At 33.6% G+C, this 21,138-nt stretch overlaps 1 protein-coding gene across 9 annotated transcripts in view; it reads left to right on the top strand.

The window, feature by feature from the left end:
- KIAA1109 (KIAA1109 ortholog) overlaps positions 1–21,138 on the top strand; it is a 214,429-nt gene that overhangs the window by 88,345 nt on the left and 104,946 nt on the right. For all 9 annotated transcript variants that reach the window (XM_044224067.1, XM_044224069.1, XM_044224068.1 and 6 more), the window contains 10 exons: positions 4,877–5,127; positions 7,765–8,023; positions 9,186–10,023; positions 12,598–12,668; positions 14,480–14,653; positions 14,968–15,088; positions 16,434–16,580; positions 16,977–17,104; positions 17,424–17,623; positions 20,343–20,540. In XM_044224067.1, coding sequence (XP_044080002.1) covers positions 4,877–5,127; positions 7,765–8,023; positions 9,186–10,023; positions 12,598–12,668; positions 14,480–14,653; positions 14,968–15,088; positions 16,434–16,580; positions 16,977–17,104; positions 17,424–17,623; positions 20,343–20,540 — 2,387 coding nt within the window. The remainder of the gene's footprint in view (positions 1–4,876; positions 5,128–7,764; positions 8,024–9,185; positions 10,024–12,597; positions 12,669–14,479; positions 14,654–14,967; positions 15,089–16,433; positions 16,581–16,976; positions 17,105–17,423; positions 17,624–20,342; positions 20,541–21,138) is intronic.

Here is a 21,138-nt window from a genome sequence, read left to right as displayed (position 1 = left end):
ATGATTGTGCTGGGTACCCCACAGTGAAGATGTAAGAACCTGATATTTAAGTAAATACATTATATACCTCATCTCTTGTAATGGTGCGGTTAATGGAAATAACACTGTTTTTTAATGTGTTTCTAAGCCCATACTATGTGTAATAGCAGTGAAATGAGCTTAAATTACTAGTTCCTAAGTAACATTTTATAGAACACTACTCCTCTTTCTCTCTCACCACAGCTTGCCACTTTCATTTCATCATTTCTAGAAAACATCATTGCTATCACCATGTATTCTACGAAACTCTTCTTTTGTGGGCTCTCGAAGTTGCAAGGGAGACTAAGGGAATCTAATCCTCAAGAAATAGTCATTAAGAAATAATTGTATCTGCCATTTAAAAAGTTGCCAGAGCCTCTTACTGAGTCATACCTGTTTAAACTGCCAGTATAACTTTTTCCATCCCCATCTCCCTCATTATAAAGTTAATTGAGCTTATTTTAAAATAGAGAAAACTATTATGAAATAAAGGAAAATAATTACCATAACCTTACTACACTGAATTTTTCACATTTCTTCCCCATATTTTTTAAATTTTTTATTTTTTATAAACATATATTTTTAATGCATCTTTCTTATACTTGAAATCATCCTGTATTTATAAATTCTGCATGTTGGCATTAAACTTATATCCTAAGCATCTGCCCATATGATCAAAATTTTATAAATTTCCTTTATAACAAATGGTAATACACCATCAAAAAGATACATTGTACTTATTTAGCCATTGCCCTTATTCATTAAATGCATAGAAAATGTTTCTAAATTCCTCATTATATATAATAGTAAGAGAAACATTTTTTGCACATAAAATATTTTCCCACATGTTCTTTAAATTTAAATAGTTTCCTTAAAAGGGGGAGGGTGTGACTGTGCTAAAAACTGAGCCTTTTGATTTGCATTCCCAAATTCCCAGAAAGATTATTTCACTTTATATTCCCAGTGACTTTTTAAGTTGAGTCTGTGTCTCACTACATCTTTGCTTCCCTATGTGTTTTATGATAACTGGAAGATGATATTTCTGTTTTATTTTGCATTTCATTATTTCTGAGATTAATATTTTTTTCATGTATTTATTGGTGGTTTTTATTTCCTCATTTGTGAATTGCATCTTATTATTCTATGTGTATTTAATTAATTGGCATATTGGTATATTTCTTACCAATTTTTAAGAGCTCTTAAATCTATTGATTACATCCTTTCAGTAGTCCCTGTTGCTAATATTTTGTAATTTGTTTCTTTTTAAAATTTTTTTAGTCTTATGTACAGACTTTATTTTTTGTGTATTCAAATATGTCAGTTTTTAACCTTTATAATTTCTTGTACTAATTTGAGAAAATATTTCTTTTGCTAGTAATCACATGGCACCTATGTTTTCTTTTTCTTTTTCCTATTCCTTTTGTTTTTATTGTTGTTAACATTAAACTCTGGGTTTTTTTTGTTGTTGTTGCTCTTTATTTTTGTTTTTCTTAGAGAATGAGAGAGCCTGTGCATGGGGTGAGGGGCAGGAGCAGAGAGAGAAACTTAAGTAGGCTCCATGCTCAGCATCCCAATGGGGGACTCTATCTCATGGTCCTAAGATCAAATCAAGAGTCAGATGCTTAGGGGTGCCTGTGTGGCTCAGTGGGTTAAAGCCTGTGCCTTCCGCTCAGGTCATGATCCCAGGGTCCTGGGATTGAGCCCCGAATCAGGCTCTCTGCTCCACAGGGAGCCTGCTTCCCCACTCTCTCTCTGGCTGCCTTTCTGCCTACTTGTGATCTCTCTCTGTCAAATAAATAAATAAAATCTTAAAAAAAAACAAACAGTCAGATGCTTAACCAACTGAGCCACCTAGGTGTCCCTCTATCTGGATTTTTTATGGTGTGTTTGTATTAATCCAGCCAAGGGTGTAAATAGATGTTTTGCAAATATGTATTCAAATACCATAGTAAAAAATTTATACTAATACACACTTATTTTTCCATCACAAACTTTTAGCTGTTTTCATCTGTTAATTTCCCCAAAGAACTATTTGTCTAGTTTTTAAAAATTCTGAATTTTTTTTACTGAGATTACATTAATCTTTTAAGTTACTTTAAGATCCTGACATCCTGTAAATCTAAGTATGGAAGCTCATGTGTGGAGAATAATGTTTTAAAAAAATGTGGTTTTCTTTTTAAATTATTGCTCAGGAAGCCAGTAGCTATGAACAAAGTGCCTGGGTCTAATTGGGTCAGATTGTAGAATAGGGTGCTAATGAAGTGAAGAAAATGGCACCATGTGATTCAGGTTCCAGGTGTTCAAGTAAATCCAACCATTTAGATTGGTTGTTCTAAATGTTCTCTTTGGTTAATAATTGTGAAGAGTGGGATTTTACCGTACTTGCAAGCTAACAAGTTATCCTGCCACAGTTTCATGGGTGCTGCCAGAAGACACAAAACTCCTGGTCAAGGACAAAGGTCTTTATTACAACAAAAGTATGAACCGGAGTCATGTGTGTTTGTATGGGTTCCCTGTGTTCCCCAAGTAGGGTTGCCAGAGGAACTATAGGATGCCTAGTTAAATTTGAATTTGAGATAAACAAATAACTTTTTAGGATAGGTGTGTCATATTGTCCCATACATTGCGTAGGACAAACTTACTTTTGTTTGCTATATCTGGTACCCATATTTATGAATTCTTTGGAGGTGACACAAAAAGTCCATGATGGGTATCTACACACAGTGGGGTGCATTATAGAAAAAGAATATTGAACTTAAGCATTCTACGACTTTTATAGTACATGAAAGCCAACCTACTCTTTTCCAGGGTGAGACATTACCTCGTCTCTTTAGGTTGTTTACTGCCAGTACAGTCCCAGGCAATGGCCTGGTCATGGCTTTGCATACTTGGCATATCCAGCAAAAACAGGTAGGGATGTTTAGGGCATATTGGCAATTGCCTCTTCCAACATGGTAACTCATGGACCTACAGATTTGGCTGCCTTTGTGCATATCTGATTCCTAGGAGTTTGGGGGCCTATCTGTATTCTTTTTTGATATAACTGGAAAAGTTACTGGATACATAGGTCATTAGTTTCTTTAGTGTTTTTGAAAAGTATGGTTCTCAAACCACCAACCCCAGTGTCTCCTTGGAACTTGTTAGAAGTTTACATAATCGGGTCTTACTAGGCCTCAGTCAGAAACTCTGGGGGTGCAGCCCTGTACTCCATAGTATAATAAGCCCTCCAGGTGATTCTAATGCAAGCTAAAATTGAGAAATAGTGCATTAGATTGTAATAAAAGAAAGGGAAGGGGAGCTAACATTTGTTATGCAACTTCTATATTCCAGATTTTATATCAGGGGCTTTACATTTAATTTCCAAAGCAGTCTTATTAGGTGTATCAGACCACAATTTTATAGTTGAGGAAACTGAAGCTCAGAAATTTTAAGTAATCTGACAAGATCCTAGAGTTACTAAGTGGCACAGCTGGAATTTGAACCCATATCTAGATGAATGCAAACCTATGCATTTTTCTAAGCTTGTTGCTACACAAATGAGCTAAATAAAAAAGTGTGTAGAATATATATAAGGTCTTTTATTTTTACAGTGTTTGCAGTAGTTTGCTGAGTGATTGAATCTTATTACTTTAAAATAGGGAAGTGATTTGAATTTGGTAACAGTTAACTGAAGTAATATGTCAGATTCTCACTAATCGTAAGGCTTTCTTACATTTTTCCTACTGTCTTCTAGACTGATGTTGCACTCCTATTTTGATGTGTTTCATCTCATCTTTCACATCTCAGATACTACTTTTTGAAAGTTTCCTTCTGTTTTCTTTGTCACAACACCTTGTGTTTTTTTGTTTTGTTTTTGTTTTGTTTTTACCTCATAGCACAGTACAGTTTATGATTAGATATTTTGTTTCTGGCTTGTCTTTGCCTCTGTACTCTGAACTTCATATGGATAAGACTGTGTCTGTCAGTTTCACTTACACAGTACTAGGCACATATCAATATGTTCAAGAAATATAAATGAAAGAATGTAAAATGAAAATGATAATACCTATTCTGTCTTCCTTGAGGGCCCTGAGGATCCAATGAGATAATGCATGTAAAAATACTTAGAAAAACAGACTGTTAATATGAGGTAATTCTATTATTTAAAGTTAAAAAAAGAAGAAAGATTTATCTCCCAAATTTGTATTATAGAATATTTTTTTAAGAAAGTTAATATACTGATGGGCTTTTGTGTGGATCATTTACAGAACCTAATGCATTTTACACACATTTTCTCCCACTGTCCTAATTCTTAAGACTTTGTTCTGAGTCCTTATTAAAAAATTATTACAGTTTTTTCCTCTAATGTATAGAATGCATTATTTTGGTTTTATTGAGAAATAAATTTCTTATTTGCTCTATACTTACAGTATTTTGGTGTATTTGCCTGTGAAATAGGCTCTGAAATGCTAACGGTGATAAATTATCTATTTAGTATAACCTGTACCAATAGTTTTGTCCATTTTTTACTTTGATGTTTAAAATTTTTAGTCCTTTTGAGAATATTTACTACTATTTTTAAATTGGATTTAAATGTCTGATCTTTATATTTACTTCTTTTTAGTTCTTTTTTTTTAATGTATCTCTCTCTCTTTTCCTACTTACTTTCATCTCACCATGGTGAGACTACTTTTTTTAAGAAAGGCAAAATGATTAGACATTCCACAGTAAAATAAGCTTTTGTGTTTGTGTTTATGTTGTCTTTTAAAAATATTAACAATTAACTTAGTTTTAATTAATTATCTGCCAAAAAGTTTATTTCCTAATGAGTTTTTGTTATGTTGTTGCTTTTGTTTGTTTTGTTTTGGGTTCTGTTTAGGTTGTGGTTTTTATGGCCAGATGATACCCTGAAGAATAAGAGGTGTAGGAACAAGTGTGGTTGTCTCGGTGGCTGCAGATTCTTTGGTGGCACAGTAACTGGCCTAGATTTCTTCAAACTTGAAGAGTTGACACCTTCCAGTAGTTCTGCATTTTCAAGCACGAGTGCAGAGTCTGATATGTATTATGGACAGTCTCTGCTACAGCCTGGAGAATGGATTATTACTAAAGAAATTCCCAAAATTGTAGATGGTAATGTGTTATTTTGTTACTTGTGCTAATCTTTTTTTTATCTTTATCCTTTATGCCATTTTTGAGAGAAATTCAGTGTTAGTTTGTTCAACTCAGTTTTTTGAGTAGTCTTGTAGGTAGGTTCAGTATAATCTTCCTTTGTTTTGCAGGTGATTTAACTAAGCCTGAGAAGACTAGTGAGTTTTTACAGTTACCTAAGGCAGAAGTAGGTCTACTCTTCAGACCTATTGTTGACATTGGTGATTTTCCTAGAGAAGCTTGTTCTGAGTATTTCTTTATATATATTCTTATTTTCTGTGACCTCAGCTTCCAGAGATTTATTTAAGAATAGCTGTGCTTCAAGGTAACAGTTGTTTTACCAGTTTACTTATATAGGAAAACTTATCAATAGTAATATTTATACAGTTGGCCCTCATATTACCAACTCTTCTGCAGGATATTCTTATCATCACTAAAACTGATCATGTCAAAAAGAGAAATGTGGCCTTTCCTTAGACCCTGTAGGATAACTTGGCAGATACACAGGTGTGTTGTAAGCAGTAAATGGTGGCTTTAAGTATACTAGATTTAGATTTATCTAGTATCTTATCTCTGAAGACTTCAGAAGTGAATTTTCCTTTGGGTTTTTTAGTTGTATGTTCCTACAATTAAGTGCAGTATTTACTGCTTAAGTTGTCATGCTGTCAAGAAGTGAAATATGGAAAAGTCTTGCTATTTTACTAATATCAGCCTTTTCCCCTTGATCTATTCAAAAACATTTACAGCACTGCCTTTTGTCAGTAGACCAAAAGGAGGGAAGAAGTAGTTTTGATTTTCCATGTATAAGGAGCTCTTAAAAGAAAGAGCTGGACTATATATATATCAAATTTTTGCTTTAATGATTTCTCACTAAATATTAATATGTAAGTATATACATCTTATTTAAGGTTATTTGACTTCAGCAGTTTTGCCTAGAATAAAAGCAGATTATCCTATAGAATCTGCAAACGTCAAAAGTTCTTGACATTTAAAGGATAGGAAAGCTGCTAAATAAAATTTATCATTTTTCTTAAAATATTACTTTCTTACATATGATTAATATTTGCTTTTAAGGGTTTTCACAGATATTGTCTCATTTAATCTTCAAGTTACTATGTGAGTTCTATATTTTCCTTGCTTCTAGTGAAGAAAGTGAGTCTCATCACTGAGATGGAGTTGCACAAAATCAGATGGCTAAGCAGAAACTAGAATCAGGGCCATCAAAGCCACTTCAGTGTTCTTTCTACCGCACTACAGCTGGCACTAATTATAAACACTGCTTGATATTCTGATCTGCAGATCAAAGTTTAACCATTACAAAGGGAAGAAAGAAAATCTACAGGGAAGTTACAGTTGGTATAAGAAAGGAAAGAGAACAAATTCCCTAACCGAACAAAAGCAAAGCTCGTTATAATTCTTACAATGTATAGTAGTGATTATAATGCCTATTGATTCTTTCAGAAGTGAGCTCTAATTCACGAATCATTATGAGTTTGGTATAGAATTAACCCCTGTGTAAGTATCTGACTTCTGATTGTTGAGGTTTCTAGGAGCCAAGTATAGATATGCAGTGTTAGAATAGAATCGAGGAGGGCTTATGGTAGAACGCAAGAGTTCCTTGGAAGGTCAGTGACCACTGGTTTCCTGTCATCTAGAAGAGAATGAAACCCATTTTTCTTTTGACATATATTGTTCTGATTTTTCAATTTGTGGTAGTAGAAGCGAATAATACTACTTATATTGTAAGTTCTTAAGTCTTCTTACCCCTTAAATTCCATCTAGAACTGCATTCTGCTGGGAGAGGTGTTTTTTCCTACTAACAGCTTCTTCTTTTCTTGGGTAATACAGGAATGGCTGGAGGAGAATAGAAACTGGGCAGGAGTTGTTTTTTGTTTTGTTTTGTTTGTTTTTTAATCTAAGCAATTTAGTAGGGACTCTCCTTTCATTCCTTCCACCCCCAATTTACATAACATGTCACAGGGCTGAGGAAATGTTCCATATTAAAGAACACATGACAGCTGAATGCAATAATATATGATCCTAGGTTAATCTTGTACTGGAAGGGGCAGAGGTGCTTTCAAGGACATTTTTGGGTCAATTAAAAAAATTGGAGAGCACATGATAGATTAAATAACAGTATTGTATAAATACTAAATTTCCAAGTTGATAATTTATAGAGATTTTATATATATATATATATTATTCTTCAGAAATAAACACTTAACTATCTAGGGTAAAATGTCACTATGTCTACAAATTTCTCTCAATTCAAAAAGTTTTATGTATATATTATACATATTAGAGCAGATGTGGCAAAATGTTTAAAATAGGTAATTCTGAGTAACAGATATATGGTGGCTTTGTATTCTTTAAAGTTTTCTGTAAGTATGAAAATTCTCAAAGTTTAAAAAAATACACTGTCTATGGAATCTGGATCCATACTTACTGTAATATCTTTCTATAGTGTTTAGCATAATGCTATGTGAAATTGGATATTTGTGCTTTTAAAAAACTGATTATATTTATAAAAATAGGGAATTGGATTAAGTGCTCTTATATTCATAAATTGTTTTTGAAATTATTATGTTCATGTAACCTACTTTTTGTTTGTTTATTCAGGTAATGTGAATGGCATGAAGAGGAAAGAATGGGAAAACAAATCAGTGGGAATAGAAGTAGAAAGAAAAACTCAGCACCTTAGTCTTCAAGTACCATTACGATCTCATAGTTCATCCTCTTCCTCAGAGGAGAATAGTAGTTCTAGTGCTGCACAGCCCTTATTGGCTGGAGAAAAGGAAAGTCCCTCTTCTGTTGTTGATGACCATTTGGTTCAAAAAGAATTCTTGCATAATGCAAAAAGAGATGATGGTCATGTAAGGTCAGTATTCAATTATATTCAGAAACTAGATTAGATTAGAAATTATAATAAGATTGTAGTTACTTAAAATTTTGGTAAGAAAAACTTTTTTTCCTCTCCACTCACCTACTGTAGAAAATTCTTTTCTCCTCCTGAACTTATTTTTAAATGTTCATTTGCTTTTGTCTTGCTAATTACAAAATTTATATATATATATGTGTGTGTGTGTATATATATATATATATATATATATATACATATCTCATTCCATATCTCATTCCAGAAATAGGAAAATATAGAAAAATGTAATGAAAATAAATATTTGTCATCCTCCAGATACAAAAATTTTAGATTTTCCTCCAACTTCCTTTGCTGTTCCTTCTTATTCCCTATTTCCATGTCCTCCATTTCTTCTTTTCTTCCTCTTTCAGATGGCCATTTGTTAGATGTTCTGGATGCTTAAGACTCTGTTCTGTACCTTTATCTCCACTCATTATATATTGTTTCCCTAGATAGTTTCAGTGATGATTTGGCTTCAGTTATGATCTGTAGCCAACATCTTCTAAATCTAAAACTCTAGCCAAAACTTTTGTGCCTCTAGGCCCAGCTACCTTTTTGATATTTCTATTTGTATGTTTCATGGGGACCTCAAACTCAGCCTATAAAAAATGACCTTGTACCTGTCATGCTCAACTTGTTCTGCCTCAGTAAATGGCACTAGCACCAGTTTCTAAAGGTGATGATAGTGGGGCTATCTCTAGTTCTTTCCTCTCCTTCAGTCCCTCTCATTTATTCAAAGGGGCCCCTGATATATTGTGTTAGACAAACTTTTAAAGGATGTTAAAAAAAAAAAAAGGTATAAATGCATTATATTCTGCTTGATATTTTAAAAAAAAAAAAAAAGGTATAAATGCATTAGTGTCCACAAATCATGGATAGAAGATTACACTTTGGGTTTAAGTTTTTATTATGTTGTAAACTGCCTCGATTTATTTGGAACTACATGAGGTATGAACACTTATTGTGCTGTTTTGCTACTTTGTATAGATAATTCATTGTAAAATTTTAGATTTTCCTTTATTTGCAAAATAAATGATTAAATTACTATAAAGATTTTATAAGTACTTCTATTGATACTTATACGATGTACGGTAAATGGTAATAGCTTTGCTTTCCATTTTAGCATTCCTACAGAAATTCCAGGAAACAGCCCCGTGTCTCCTAATACTCAGGAAAAGTCAGTAGGTCAATCTCCTTTGAGATCTCCCTTGAAACGACAAGCTTCTGTATGTTCCACTCGACTTGGGAGTACCAAGAGCCTTACTGCTGCTTTTTATGGGGACAAGCAGCCTGTTACAGTTGGAGTCCAGTTTAGTAGTGATGTCTCCCGAAGTGATGAGAATGTATTAGACTCACCAAAGCAGAGAAGAAGTTTTGGTTCATTTCCATACACACCATCGGCAGACTCCAATTCATTTCACCAATATCGGTCAATGGATTCCAGCATGTCAATGGCTGATAGTGAAGCCTACTTTTCTGCAGCTGAGGAATTTGAGCCCATTAGCAGTGATGAAGGCCCTGGAACTTATCCAGGTAGAAAAAAGAAGAAAAAGCAAACACAGCAGATTGACTACAGTAGGGGTTCCATATATCACAGTGTTGAGGGACCACTTACTGGCCATGGAGAGACCATTCAGGATCCCCGAACTCTGCCATTCAAAACTCATCCTTCCCAGGCTTCATTTGTTTCTGCATTAGGTGGAGAAGATGATGTTATAGAACATCCGTATGTTGTAGAGGTTGAGAAAACAGTAGAGAGTGAACAGATTACTTCTCAACAACCTGTGATGAATTGTTATCAGACTTATCTTACTCAGTTCCAGGTAATTAATTGGTCAGTGAAGCACCCTACTAACAAAAGAACCTCTAAGTCATCATTGCATCGTCCCCTTGATCTGGATACTCCAACCAGTGAAGAAAGCTCATCGTCATTTGAACAGCTTTCTGTTCCAACTTTTAAGGTATAAACTAAATCATTAGTTTCCACTGATAGGTTTACTTAGCTAAATCAGTTTTTAAGATGTTTCTAAAATTTTTCTCTGAGTCATTTTAACTACCTTATTGAAAGAAAGAATTTCTGAAGTCATGGCTTCTTGTGTGACAATAAATCTCAGGGTTATTGATGAGTATTATAAACTTAAACATCTCAAATTGAGGAGTAGTTTCAGACTTGATTGTCACAATGTTAATCAGTTAATATATAGTCTCTGTCTACATTATGTTCTAAGATTAAGATCAAGTCTCTCAAATTTCTGTGTGTCTTAAAAATAGAATTTTGAAATTGTTTTTAATAGCTGGTGTTCTTTTTACTTAATCTGTAACTGCTACTGTGCAAATCCAATTCCATGCACTTGACATTTGAGATTTTGTAGTTTAGCAGGAATTGGTTATTTTCTGTTTCTATAATGAATTCTGTAGTGGCTTTTTAAAAGAAAACTGAAAATACATTAACAAACTAGTGATAATAGTCTATATGAAAACTATGTTTATGAAATCATACATTTATAAGAGAATTTTTTATGATTTTAAAGAACAAAATTAAGCAGATAAAATCTTACAGAACTGAATAACTGTGTAGGAATCTTATGTGGTATATACTTACATAGTTAATTTACATATTATTAATTCACATATTATTAATTTACATATTATTAATTTTCCTCATCACTGCATATCAAATGCCTGGCACACAGCAGGCATTTGATATGCAGTGATGAGGAAAATGGGCATAGGACTTAGAGTTTAGGTGTGGGAGACAGACAGTTAATAGATAAAACAGGTAAGTATATGATTACAAGTTGAGAAGTGTCTTATGAAGATAATCCAAAGATGCTAGAGTAGAGAATAATGGGGGGGTGGAGCTACCTATATTGTATTGACATGAAAGATCTAACTGAGGAGGTAATATCTAAACTGAAAGTATGAGAAGGAACTGATGATGGGAAGACCTGGGCACAGACAGGAGCCTTGCTAAAATTCTCAAGTGGGAGAGAAGTCAGTGCACCTAAGTAAGTTAGCAGGGAGACTGCTCTTTTTGAGGCTAGAGACCTAAACAAGGGACAGATCATTAAGAACTTATAGACCATGGTATCAGTTCTTACAATTTCATTGAAATTTCATTAGGAAACCTGTGAGAGCTTTAAGGAAATGTGCTGTCATGTACTTTGGATACTGAGGAGAAGAATTGAACTGTCATGAAGTGGGAAGGGTGGGGTGATCTCTTAGGAAGCTGTTGGCAGCAGACTGTGTAAGAGGTGACAGGACTAGACTTAAGTACTGCTGGAAATGTGATAAATGGAGTTGGAAAAAATATATATATGCATTTGAGCAATATGTGTTAAAGGAAGAAGAAACATTAGTGACAGTTATAAAGTTTTGTGTGTGTGTGTGTGTATTTTTTAAGATTTTATTTATTTGAGATAGAGGCAGAAAGAACATGAGCAGGGGTTGCAGAGAGGGACAGGCAGACTCCCTGCTGACAGGTAGCCTATCTCAGAGCTCCATCCCAGGACTCTGAGATCATGACCTGAGCCAAAGGCAGACTTTTAACCAACTGAGCCACCCATTACCCCCAAAGTTTTGGTTTTAAGGTTGTGCCTCTTGCCCAATATAAATTGTCCATTAAGATTTCAAAATGCTCTCTTTATTCCGTGTGAAAGTATGTAGGTATATGAATTTTCCAGTATAAAACTCAGTGGTACTTCCAATACAGAATTGTACCTAAGAAGTTAGAATTATTTTAGTGTTTTCAGTAAATCTTTCTAGTTTGATTAGGCAATCAAATCTCTGAAATAAATAAGTCAGGGAAGGGGTTCATATCTTTAGATAAATCAAAATAGATTATAGGTCGTAAGAAAGTTATTTTTCTCTATTAAATCTGAATAACTATCTAACATATAAAAGGATTCAGTTTGGTTTGAATAATCAAATGTATTATTTTATTTGTTTTCTTTTATGGACATACAATATGTTAGTTTTTCCTATAATTTAATGTTTCTCTGAGAGTCTTCCCTACTTAAAAACTGATTGTGCCAGGAGAACATTCTAAAATTAGTTTAAGAAAAGCTCAGTTTGTTAAGGAATTCAGGAGGAAAAAGATTTGAAGCACTTACTTTTGAGCTTTAGTTGTATAGTCTTTTACCCTCATTGTCAACCCTACCCTGTCATTTATCTGAATAGTCAGAAAATGAAATTGCCAATTCATATTTTATATATTTCTCAATTTGTATGTTAAGTATTTTTTAAAGATTTGTTTATTAGATATAGGGAGAGAGAGAATGAGCAGGTGGAGGGTAGAGAGAGAGGGAGAGAGAATACCTACACATGGCTCAGTCTCACGATCTTGAGATTATGACTTGAGCTGAAACCCACTGAGCCACCCAGGTGCTTCTATATGTTAAGTATTTGTGTTGTACATATCAGAATCATATTAACAAGGTAATTTGGATATTCACAAATGCCAGTTGATAGCATAAAATTAGAGAACAAGTAACATTAAGATTCTAGACTGTGAGTAATATTTTATATTATTTTAGGTTCTCAAACAGGGGCTCACAGCTAATTCTTTACTAGACAGAGGAATGCAACTTTCAGGATCAACTTCAAAGTAAGTAGAAGTTACGTACTTTTGAAGTTTAAAGTCAGTCTTTATTGATTATTAGATATGTAGAGTTTATTCTGAGAAATAGCCATTCTTTACTTGGCTATAAACTTTATTATTTATTTATGTTAAATTTTTCTCTTTTAATTTAATTCTTTGACCCATGGTTTATTTAGAAATGCAATGCTTAATTTCCACATACTTGAGAATTTTAAAAGATATCATTTTGTTTTTAATTTCTTAATTTCATTTTGTAATCACATAGTATGGTCTTCGTGATTTTGATCTTTACATTTGTTGAGACTTATCTTGTACCCCAGCTTGTCGTCTGTATTGGTAAGTGTTCCACAAACAGTGGAAAGGAAAGTGTTTTTTGCAGTTATTGGATGGAGTACTGTCCTACACATGGCAGAGTTGGTGGATGGTGTTACCAAATCTTCTATAAGCTTACTGGTTTGTTCACCATTTTTATCAGTTCTGGGAAAGTAAAGTTTAATTAAAGTTGTTAATTTATTTCTGCCTTCAGTTCTATCAGTTTTTAAAAAATTTTTTAAAGATTTTTTATTTATTCATTTGAGAGAGAGAGAGAGGGAGCATGATCGGGGGAAGGGTCAAGAGGGAGAGGGGGAAGCAGACTCAACCATTGAGCAGGGAGCCCAATGTGGGGCTTGATCCTGGGGCCCCAGAATCAGGGACCTGAGCTGAAGGCAGTTGGTTAACCAACGGAGCCACCCAGGCACCCCTATCAGTTTTTTCTTATGTATTTTGAAACTCTTAGTAGTTTTTACACACTGATATGTCTGCTTATATCATTTTATCATTACCTAAATTTCCTCTTTAGCCCATATAATAATTCTTTTAAGTCCATTTTGATATTAATCCAGCCACCTCAGCTTTCTCAGGCTGAGTGATACATATATATTCATGGAGTATCTTTTTCCATTATTACTATTTTTTTTTTTAACTTTCAACCTGCCTATAGTATTTACACTTTAAGTATATTTTCTTATAAACAGTAAATAGCTGGCCCTGCATTTTATTTTATTTCATCTTTTTTACAGCTTCTCATTTTAATTTATTCATTCTTATAAGTAAATTTCATTGGCCATCATATGGAGGAATTGTCCAGGGCCTTGGGAAAATGAAAGAAAAATAAGATTAGTTCTGAAAAATTTATTTTTAAGATTTTATTTGTTTATTTGACAGAGAGAGAGTGGGAAAGCCCACAAGTGGGGGAAGGGAGGTGGCAGGCAGAGGGAGAAGGAGAGGGAGAAGCAGGCTCCCCACTGAGCAGGAAGCCTGAAGTAGGGCTCAATCCCAGAACCCTGGGATCATGACCTGAGCCGAAGGCAGACACTTAAACCACTGAGCCACCCAGACACTCTGGAACATTAAAAAAAAATGAATTAATTACCATAAATAATTCAGTTCTGTTGTCTGTCATGGCTTTGCCAACATTTATTAGGAGCCACTAGCATTTCTGTTGGACCTAATGTGCAAGCCATAACTTGGCATATCAAAATTGGGAACTAATAAGAATTCAGTATTGTAATTTTCATAATTTGGAAAAGCCCCATCAAGTAAATATATCGACCTTTTTCTTCTTACTTGATGTATTAGTCATCTTTGATCAGTTTGCATATTTGCATCTCACCTATCTCTGCCAAGCATTTGGGATATAAGCATCTAGTCTGATTCCATGAAAATTTTAGTTGAAATAAATGTGTATTTGAGTGATTATTCATCTTAAGGAAATGCTAACTTCTGTTCTTTTTCATGGTCTTTTTAATACATATTTTTTTTATTAAATTGTATAGTACACCATATACTCCTCTGGAAAAGAAAACTGTTGATAACACAGATGATGAAACATTGACAGAAGAGTGGACCCTGGATCAGCCAGTCTCTCAGACCAGGACCACAGCCATAGTTGAAGTGAAAGGGACTGTTGATGTTGTTCTGACTCCCCTGGTAGCCGAAGCTTTAGACAGGTATTAATTTTATTGAAGAATATAACTTTTAAGTAATGTTTTAGTAAATGATTAAGTATATGTGACATAATTATCATATGTGATACATATTCATGAAGAAGAATATTGATGATGGCTGTTTTGGTTGCGCAAAGATGAAAATAGGTTTAAAAATAATAGATTTCTCTGTCCTGCAAGGAGCTTATAATCTACTGAGGGAGACAAAACTACCATGAATGGACTCTAGAATGGAACATAACAGAACAGTTTAGATAAACTAGGCCATAGTATTAAGTGATATTTAGGTTTTTCCTGTACTATCTTTCTTCCCTCAGGTACATTGAAGCAATGGTTCATTGTGCTAGTACCCGCCATCCAGCTGCAATTGTAGATGATCTCCATGCCAAAGTCCTCAGGGAAGCTGTCCAAAATAGCAAGACTACCTTCTCAGAAAATGTAAGAACTTTTTATTCAATGAGTTTAGCAAGTTGAGTACTCTTTATGTATATATGATATCTGAACTTGAAAAAAAATGGAATATATTAAAATTTTATTAGCCATTTAAATTGGAATACATGGACACTTCTAAATAGTCCTTATATGTTTGCTATTGGCTTCTTAAGAGATAATGTATATAACTATACTGTGGATTAAATAGCAATAAAATATTTTTTAAATTTATAGCTTTATTTTTTTCTTTTATTTCGGAAGTAGCTTAATTAATTGTAAGCCTTTCCTAAAGAACTTTGGTGGTGAGTGAATGAGCATTCTTCAGGCCGGTACATTCAGTTTCTAAGACAGCAAAGCTGCATATAATTTGGCTTTTCTCTGTGATTAGATCATTTATATCTTAATATTTTTGAGATTATTTTATCATGGTACCATGAGAGACTATGGACTCCAGGAATCAAGCTGAGGGTTTTAGGAAGGTAGGGGGTGAGGAGATGGGTGAGCCCAGTGATGAGTATTAAGGAGGGCATGGATTGCATGGAGCACAGATTGTTATATGCAAACAATGAATCTTGGAACACTACATCAAAAACTAGTGATGTACTGTGCAGTACTAATGATGTGCTGTACTAATATAACATAATAAAAAGATTATTAAAAATAGGTATGATTCTAGGTTGAAAAATAAAGTAGCAGGCAAAACAGATGCCCACTAAGACAGAAAAAAAAGTATTTTTGAGATTATTTTTGTTCAGCTCAGTGACTCAAGTCATCATCTCCTGTATGTGATAGTCTAACTTGTGCAGTAGTTCTAGCTATGGAGCCAGTTTCTTAGCAGTCATATCCTGGTGCTCTTCTGGTGATTCTCCATCTGACTTTCAAATTTATCTGGGTCATATTTGGGCAAGAGACCAGAGGTAAGGTAAAATGAGGCTGATTATTTTTAATGATCCAACTGTTCAAAACATTGGCATTTCCAAGGATAGAGGAGTATACATCAAAGAAGTTTGAAAAATATTCCCAGTCAACAAGGAGCCAATTATCAAATCCAAAATCTACTATCAAATAAATACATTTTAGTGATTCTAAAATAATACTTATTGCCATTTTTTTTCTGTTTCTCTGTAGATTGGTTTCACTTTATTTTATGTAACTTCTCTCAGCCCCGAAGCTGCCAGTTTTTTTCCCAGCTCTTCAAAGTTTGGACTTTACGAGTATGGGTGCTAGCTGGGATGGCAGCTGGCACATAGATGGGCATAAGGGAGCACAGTGAATAAGCAAGTTGCTTTTGTAGACGTTGTGGAAATTATGAAAGTTCTATGAAATAACAATTCTACTTTAATTTCTTTAGCTATCTTCCAAACAAGATGTTAGAGGAATAAAAACTGAACATGCTACCATAGGAACGACTAATCAAGGACAAGCACAGACAAGTCTTATAATGAAGCAAGATAATGTAACAATTAAAGGTCTTCAGGCTAATGTTAGCATACCAAAGGTAACCATTTAATATTTAAAAAAATTTTCCTGAAAGAGGAGAACATTTTGCTCGTTTTTGTCCTCTGAATTTACTAAACTGAATGGCAGTAGAATGGATTATAATATCAAAAATACGTATCTTATTCCTTTGATGATCTAATATAAAAATTAATAATACAAATAGTTTACGTAAATGGAATATTGGGTGTTATTTACTAAAATATTACATATCCATCCAGTAACAATTGAATTATGATTACTTAATGAGTCTGTATTTATAAGCTTTATCTTCATTACTCTCAGACACATAGATATACTATTCCTAACAGTAGTTTTTCATTTTCCTGTATATCTTATGTTTAAGTGATAATATTTCACTTTGTATCTCTGAAATTTATGACATTTTGTGTGTTAGGTAAACTTATGTTTGTTACAAGCCTCAGTGGAAGAATCTCCAAGTACAGCTCCTAGTAAAAGTGTGACTCATGTTTCTCTAGTAGCGTTGTGTTTTGACAGAATTGCTACACAAGTTCGTATGAACAGGTGAGAAAGATTTTATTGAGCCATAATTTTCTTGTTGGTTATAAAAGTAAGCCATAACCATTTAAATACATTTCTGAAAATTCTAATGTTTAAATTCAAATTTGGTATTGGAATTTCAGGTATTACTATAGATAACAAAAGTTATTTTTAAAAGTTTTTACTGTTTTACTCATACTGTTTTTCAGTAAACACTGAAAAATTTATTAATAATGGCTTAATTACAACAGTGCAGTTTTTTAAAATAACTGCTTATTAAATGTTTTTACTGAACTATAGTATTTAAATGTTAACCATCATACTTTTTTTAATTTTTATTAAGAGGTGTAGTTGAAGAGACTTCAAATAATACAGAACCTGGTAGAACATCAAATTTTGATAGGTATGTCCATGCCACTAAGATGCAGCCTCAGTCATCTGGATCTCTCAGATCAAATGCTGGAGCAGAAAAAGGCAAAGAAATTGCAGCCAAGTTAAATATTCATCGAGTTCATGGGCAACTTAGAGGTCTTGATACAACAGGTAGGATCTACAACAAATATTTTTTCTTTGACATGTGAAAATGTAGGAGGATAATGCAAAAGGAAACATGATTTTTTTCAAATATTGCTACAATTTGAGTATTTTTATAGAAAGGTATTTCTGCATATATTGAGCACATGGTATTTAGCTGTTTATTTACCATGTTCTATGAGAATGAAAGTTAAACTTTGGTAGGAAAGTAAGTGGTATGGTCCCAATTAGGAACTGCTTGTATCTCTTGTTTTCTTCATGGTATCAGCTTGTTCATTAAAGAAGAGAGAGTATGAATCTTTATTGTCTTTCTTACTTTCTTACTTTTTAAAAATTCTGTTGGCACAACTTCATTAAAAAGAATTAATTGCAGTATCGAAAGCAGATAGTCGTTTGTAAAATATAGTAACAATTAGAATGATAGATCTGGCTATGCCTTTAAAATAAAGTCCCTGGTGAGGTGAAAAAGAAAACCAGAGATGTCACATACCCTTTTAATATTTTTGATGTAATTCAGTGCATTCAGAAGCTTAAATGATCTCAGACAGTCGGAGATTCAATCTAGAAAACATTGAGTTAGTTAGTCTTTTAGAGACAATTGCTATGCTAAAATCTACATGTGGGACAGATGACGAATATTGAATGTACAAATGATTACCTTGACTTTGCTCATTGTATTCTGTAGGCTCTGAAGTTTCCATGATTCTTGTCTGTATTCTGGGTCTGTATAACTGTTGTGGCTTTCTCAGATCTTCTTTCAGTATCTTTGTGTTTGAGAGCAAAGTATTTGACTGAGGATTCCAAGTAAAGAGACTTTTCTTGGCTACCTGAAATCTGTCATCCTAAAGATGGTGCAAAATACAGTGGCTGGAATACAAAAAGACTTTTATCAGCTCTGTAATGTACACTGGTAACCAGTTTGCAATTGCACAAGAGTGCAAGAAGTAACTAAATAGAATTTTGAAAGGTACACTGAACATTGTATAAAAATGCAAGGAAAAATGTAGTTGTCTTTGCCTACATGTTCAGAAGATATTTATGAAAGGATTCTCAATAATCTGATGACATTTGTTACCTATAGGAAGAGGAAGTATGTCCTTGGGTGTGTGGCAGAGGCTTTTCATTGTATACCCTTTCACTCGTTTTGTATCTTTGATCTCTGCAAGTGTATTACTTAATCAGAAAATTTAAATAAAATTTAACTTTAATCCTCACCTTATTTCATAATAAGAATAAGTTCATGGAATTAAAGGCAGATATAAAAAATAAATAATGAGAAAAGCATAGAAAAATTTAACTGAATATTTAGTCTCTGATCAGAAAGTTTTTCTAACCATAAATGTGAAATATAGTATTTTCATATGATGGAGTATTATGTAGCTTAAAATAGTGTCTTTGAAGAATTTTTAATGCCATTAGGAAATTATCTTGGTTTACTGTTATTTGAAATACCAGAATCAAAGCTGGTTTGTTTGTAAATTAATCTCTAAAAAGCTAGACGGAAATTTAATTTGATTGTAAACAAGTTATCTCTGGGTGCTAAATTTACATTTTTTCTTTTTTTTTTTTTTTGCTTTTCTGTATTTATTAGCAGTAATCAGAGAAAGAAATGAAAAAAAGTAAATAGAACACAAGCCTTTGCCAGACATACAGGATGTTAGTTTCCATATCACATATTATAAGTGGTGAAATTATGGCAATGTCTGTTATGAATTATAATTACATAAAATGTGTTAGCCTAAAGCAGTCCTTTAGTAAAAGCTGTAATTTCCCTATTTTCTAATGTTTTTGTTGTAGCTGGGTAATTAATTAGAATGATTTTTTTTTTGTAAGATGATGAGAAAGTATTTAAAAATAATTTACCATGAAGCTGAATTATTCAGGAGCTTTTTTTACTTTAGATTTTTAGAGTCCCTATAATCTTTCAGAAATGAATTCATTCTGCCTCTGAGCAATTATTTCTTAAATATGGAATCTATTTTCCTCCCTTTTATTTCAGTGTGATTCTGGCGCTTTTTAAATTGTAGGACATTAGACATTATTTCAGAAGTTGATTAGTTCATTTATCTTTCTTTTTGATAGTATGAAGATACATTTTTAAGAAAGACACTGTCCCCAATTTTTTTTTTAATCTACTCGCGGTCTCAAGCAGATTCAAACTGAATGGGACTACAGTCAGTTCTGCCCAAGAAGGACGCAAATTTTGGAATCAGACCATCCCGGATTATGTTTTCTATGAGGGGCTGTTTTTCCCTAGAACATAGTTTCCTAGCAGCTTGAGTAGCCTGGAGCTGGCTTTCCAAATTGTTGCTATTTATGCCTTTGACAATGTCATCAACAGACCAATTTACAGTGCCCTGGTTGTTTTGGTTCTCCTACAATGGAGAGGTAGCATCATTGGGAAACAAGCTTACATTTCTTCTTTTCAGCATCTGGTCATCGTCCTTAGTTTTCCTCAGCTCCATATTCGATGCCACCTCATTTCTGTAAATGGTAAATTAGCTGGTAAATTAGCATTCTCGTTGGTGGGCATGGTTATGAGACAAAGGGAGAAAGCTACACGACTGGCTCAGGCTTCCACAGGAGGCAGTCTGCAATGCGCAGGCTATGGGTCAACTGCCCTCAAAACATCCACCACGGATCACCCCAAAGACGGTGTCTAAATGTTTTTTTAAAACAATGTAAACCTGTCTTTAAAGATGCTCATTTTGCTCTCTTTTGGTAATAGATATTGGTACCTGTGCCATCACTGCTATTCCTTTTGAGAAGTCCAAAGTTTTATTTACTCTTGAAGAGTTGGATGAGTTTACTTTTGTGGATGAAACTGATCAGCAAGCTGTTCCAGATGTAACTCGAATAGGTCCCAGCCAAGAAAAATGGGGTTGGATAATGTTTGAATGTGGACTTGAAAATTTAACCATAAAAGGTAAGCATTTTTTCTTCCATTTCTGCTTAAGTGAGGGACAAATTGGTCCCACATTGCTAAAATGTTTTGAACAATTGTGACTTTGAATAACCTGAATCCACATATTTAAGCATAAAGTTGGGACCTGGGATTATTTACCAGGGTGGGTGCCCCATCCCAATTCTGTAAGTGGGACTTACCCTTCAGTGTGTGATTCAAATCTAACAGAGCATATAGACATACAAAACATTACTGCCTGAACAAAAATATCTGTGGTTCAGAAAAAAATTTTTTTTGAATAAAATATAGAGCCACCCAGCTTTTGACAGTTTGCATCTTTGGAAACTGGATTTTTTTATTAGCAGAGTTTGGAACGATGAAAATACTGTAAATCCTTTATCCAGTGACAGACTGACTTACAGTTATGTAACTCACAGTTATATACAATTTTCTTCTTCCATATTGAGTAATATATAAAAAAAGGAAGGATGAGTTGTATGTAAGGCTGAGTTATAAGTTATATGTAAACTTTTGGGTTTAGTCATATCTATAATAGTAATCAAGTATGCCTACAGTTCTTTACCTGATAATCCAGTCTTACATGACCTTTATAGATAAG

The sequence above is a fragment of the Neovison vison genome, chromosome 11, assembly GCF_020171115.1.
Source record: "Neovison vison isolate M4711 chromosome 11, ASM_NN_V1, whole genome shotgun sequence".
Classification (NCBI taxonomy): domain Eukaryota; kingdom Metazoa; phylum Chordata; class Mammalia; order Carnivora; family Mustelidae; genus Neogale; species Neogale vison.
The sequence above is the reverse complement of the archived record's forward strand: the minus strand, read 5'-3'. Positions and strand labels throughout refer to the sequence as shown.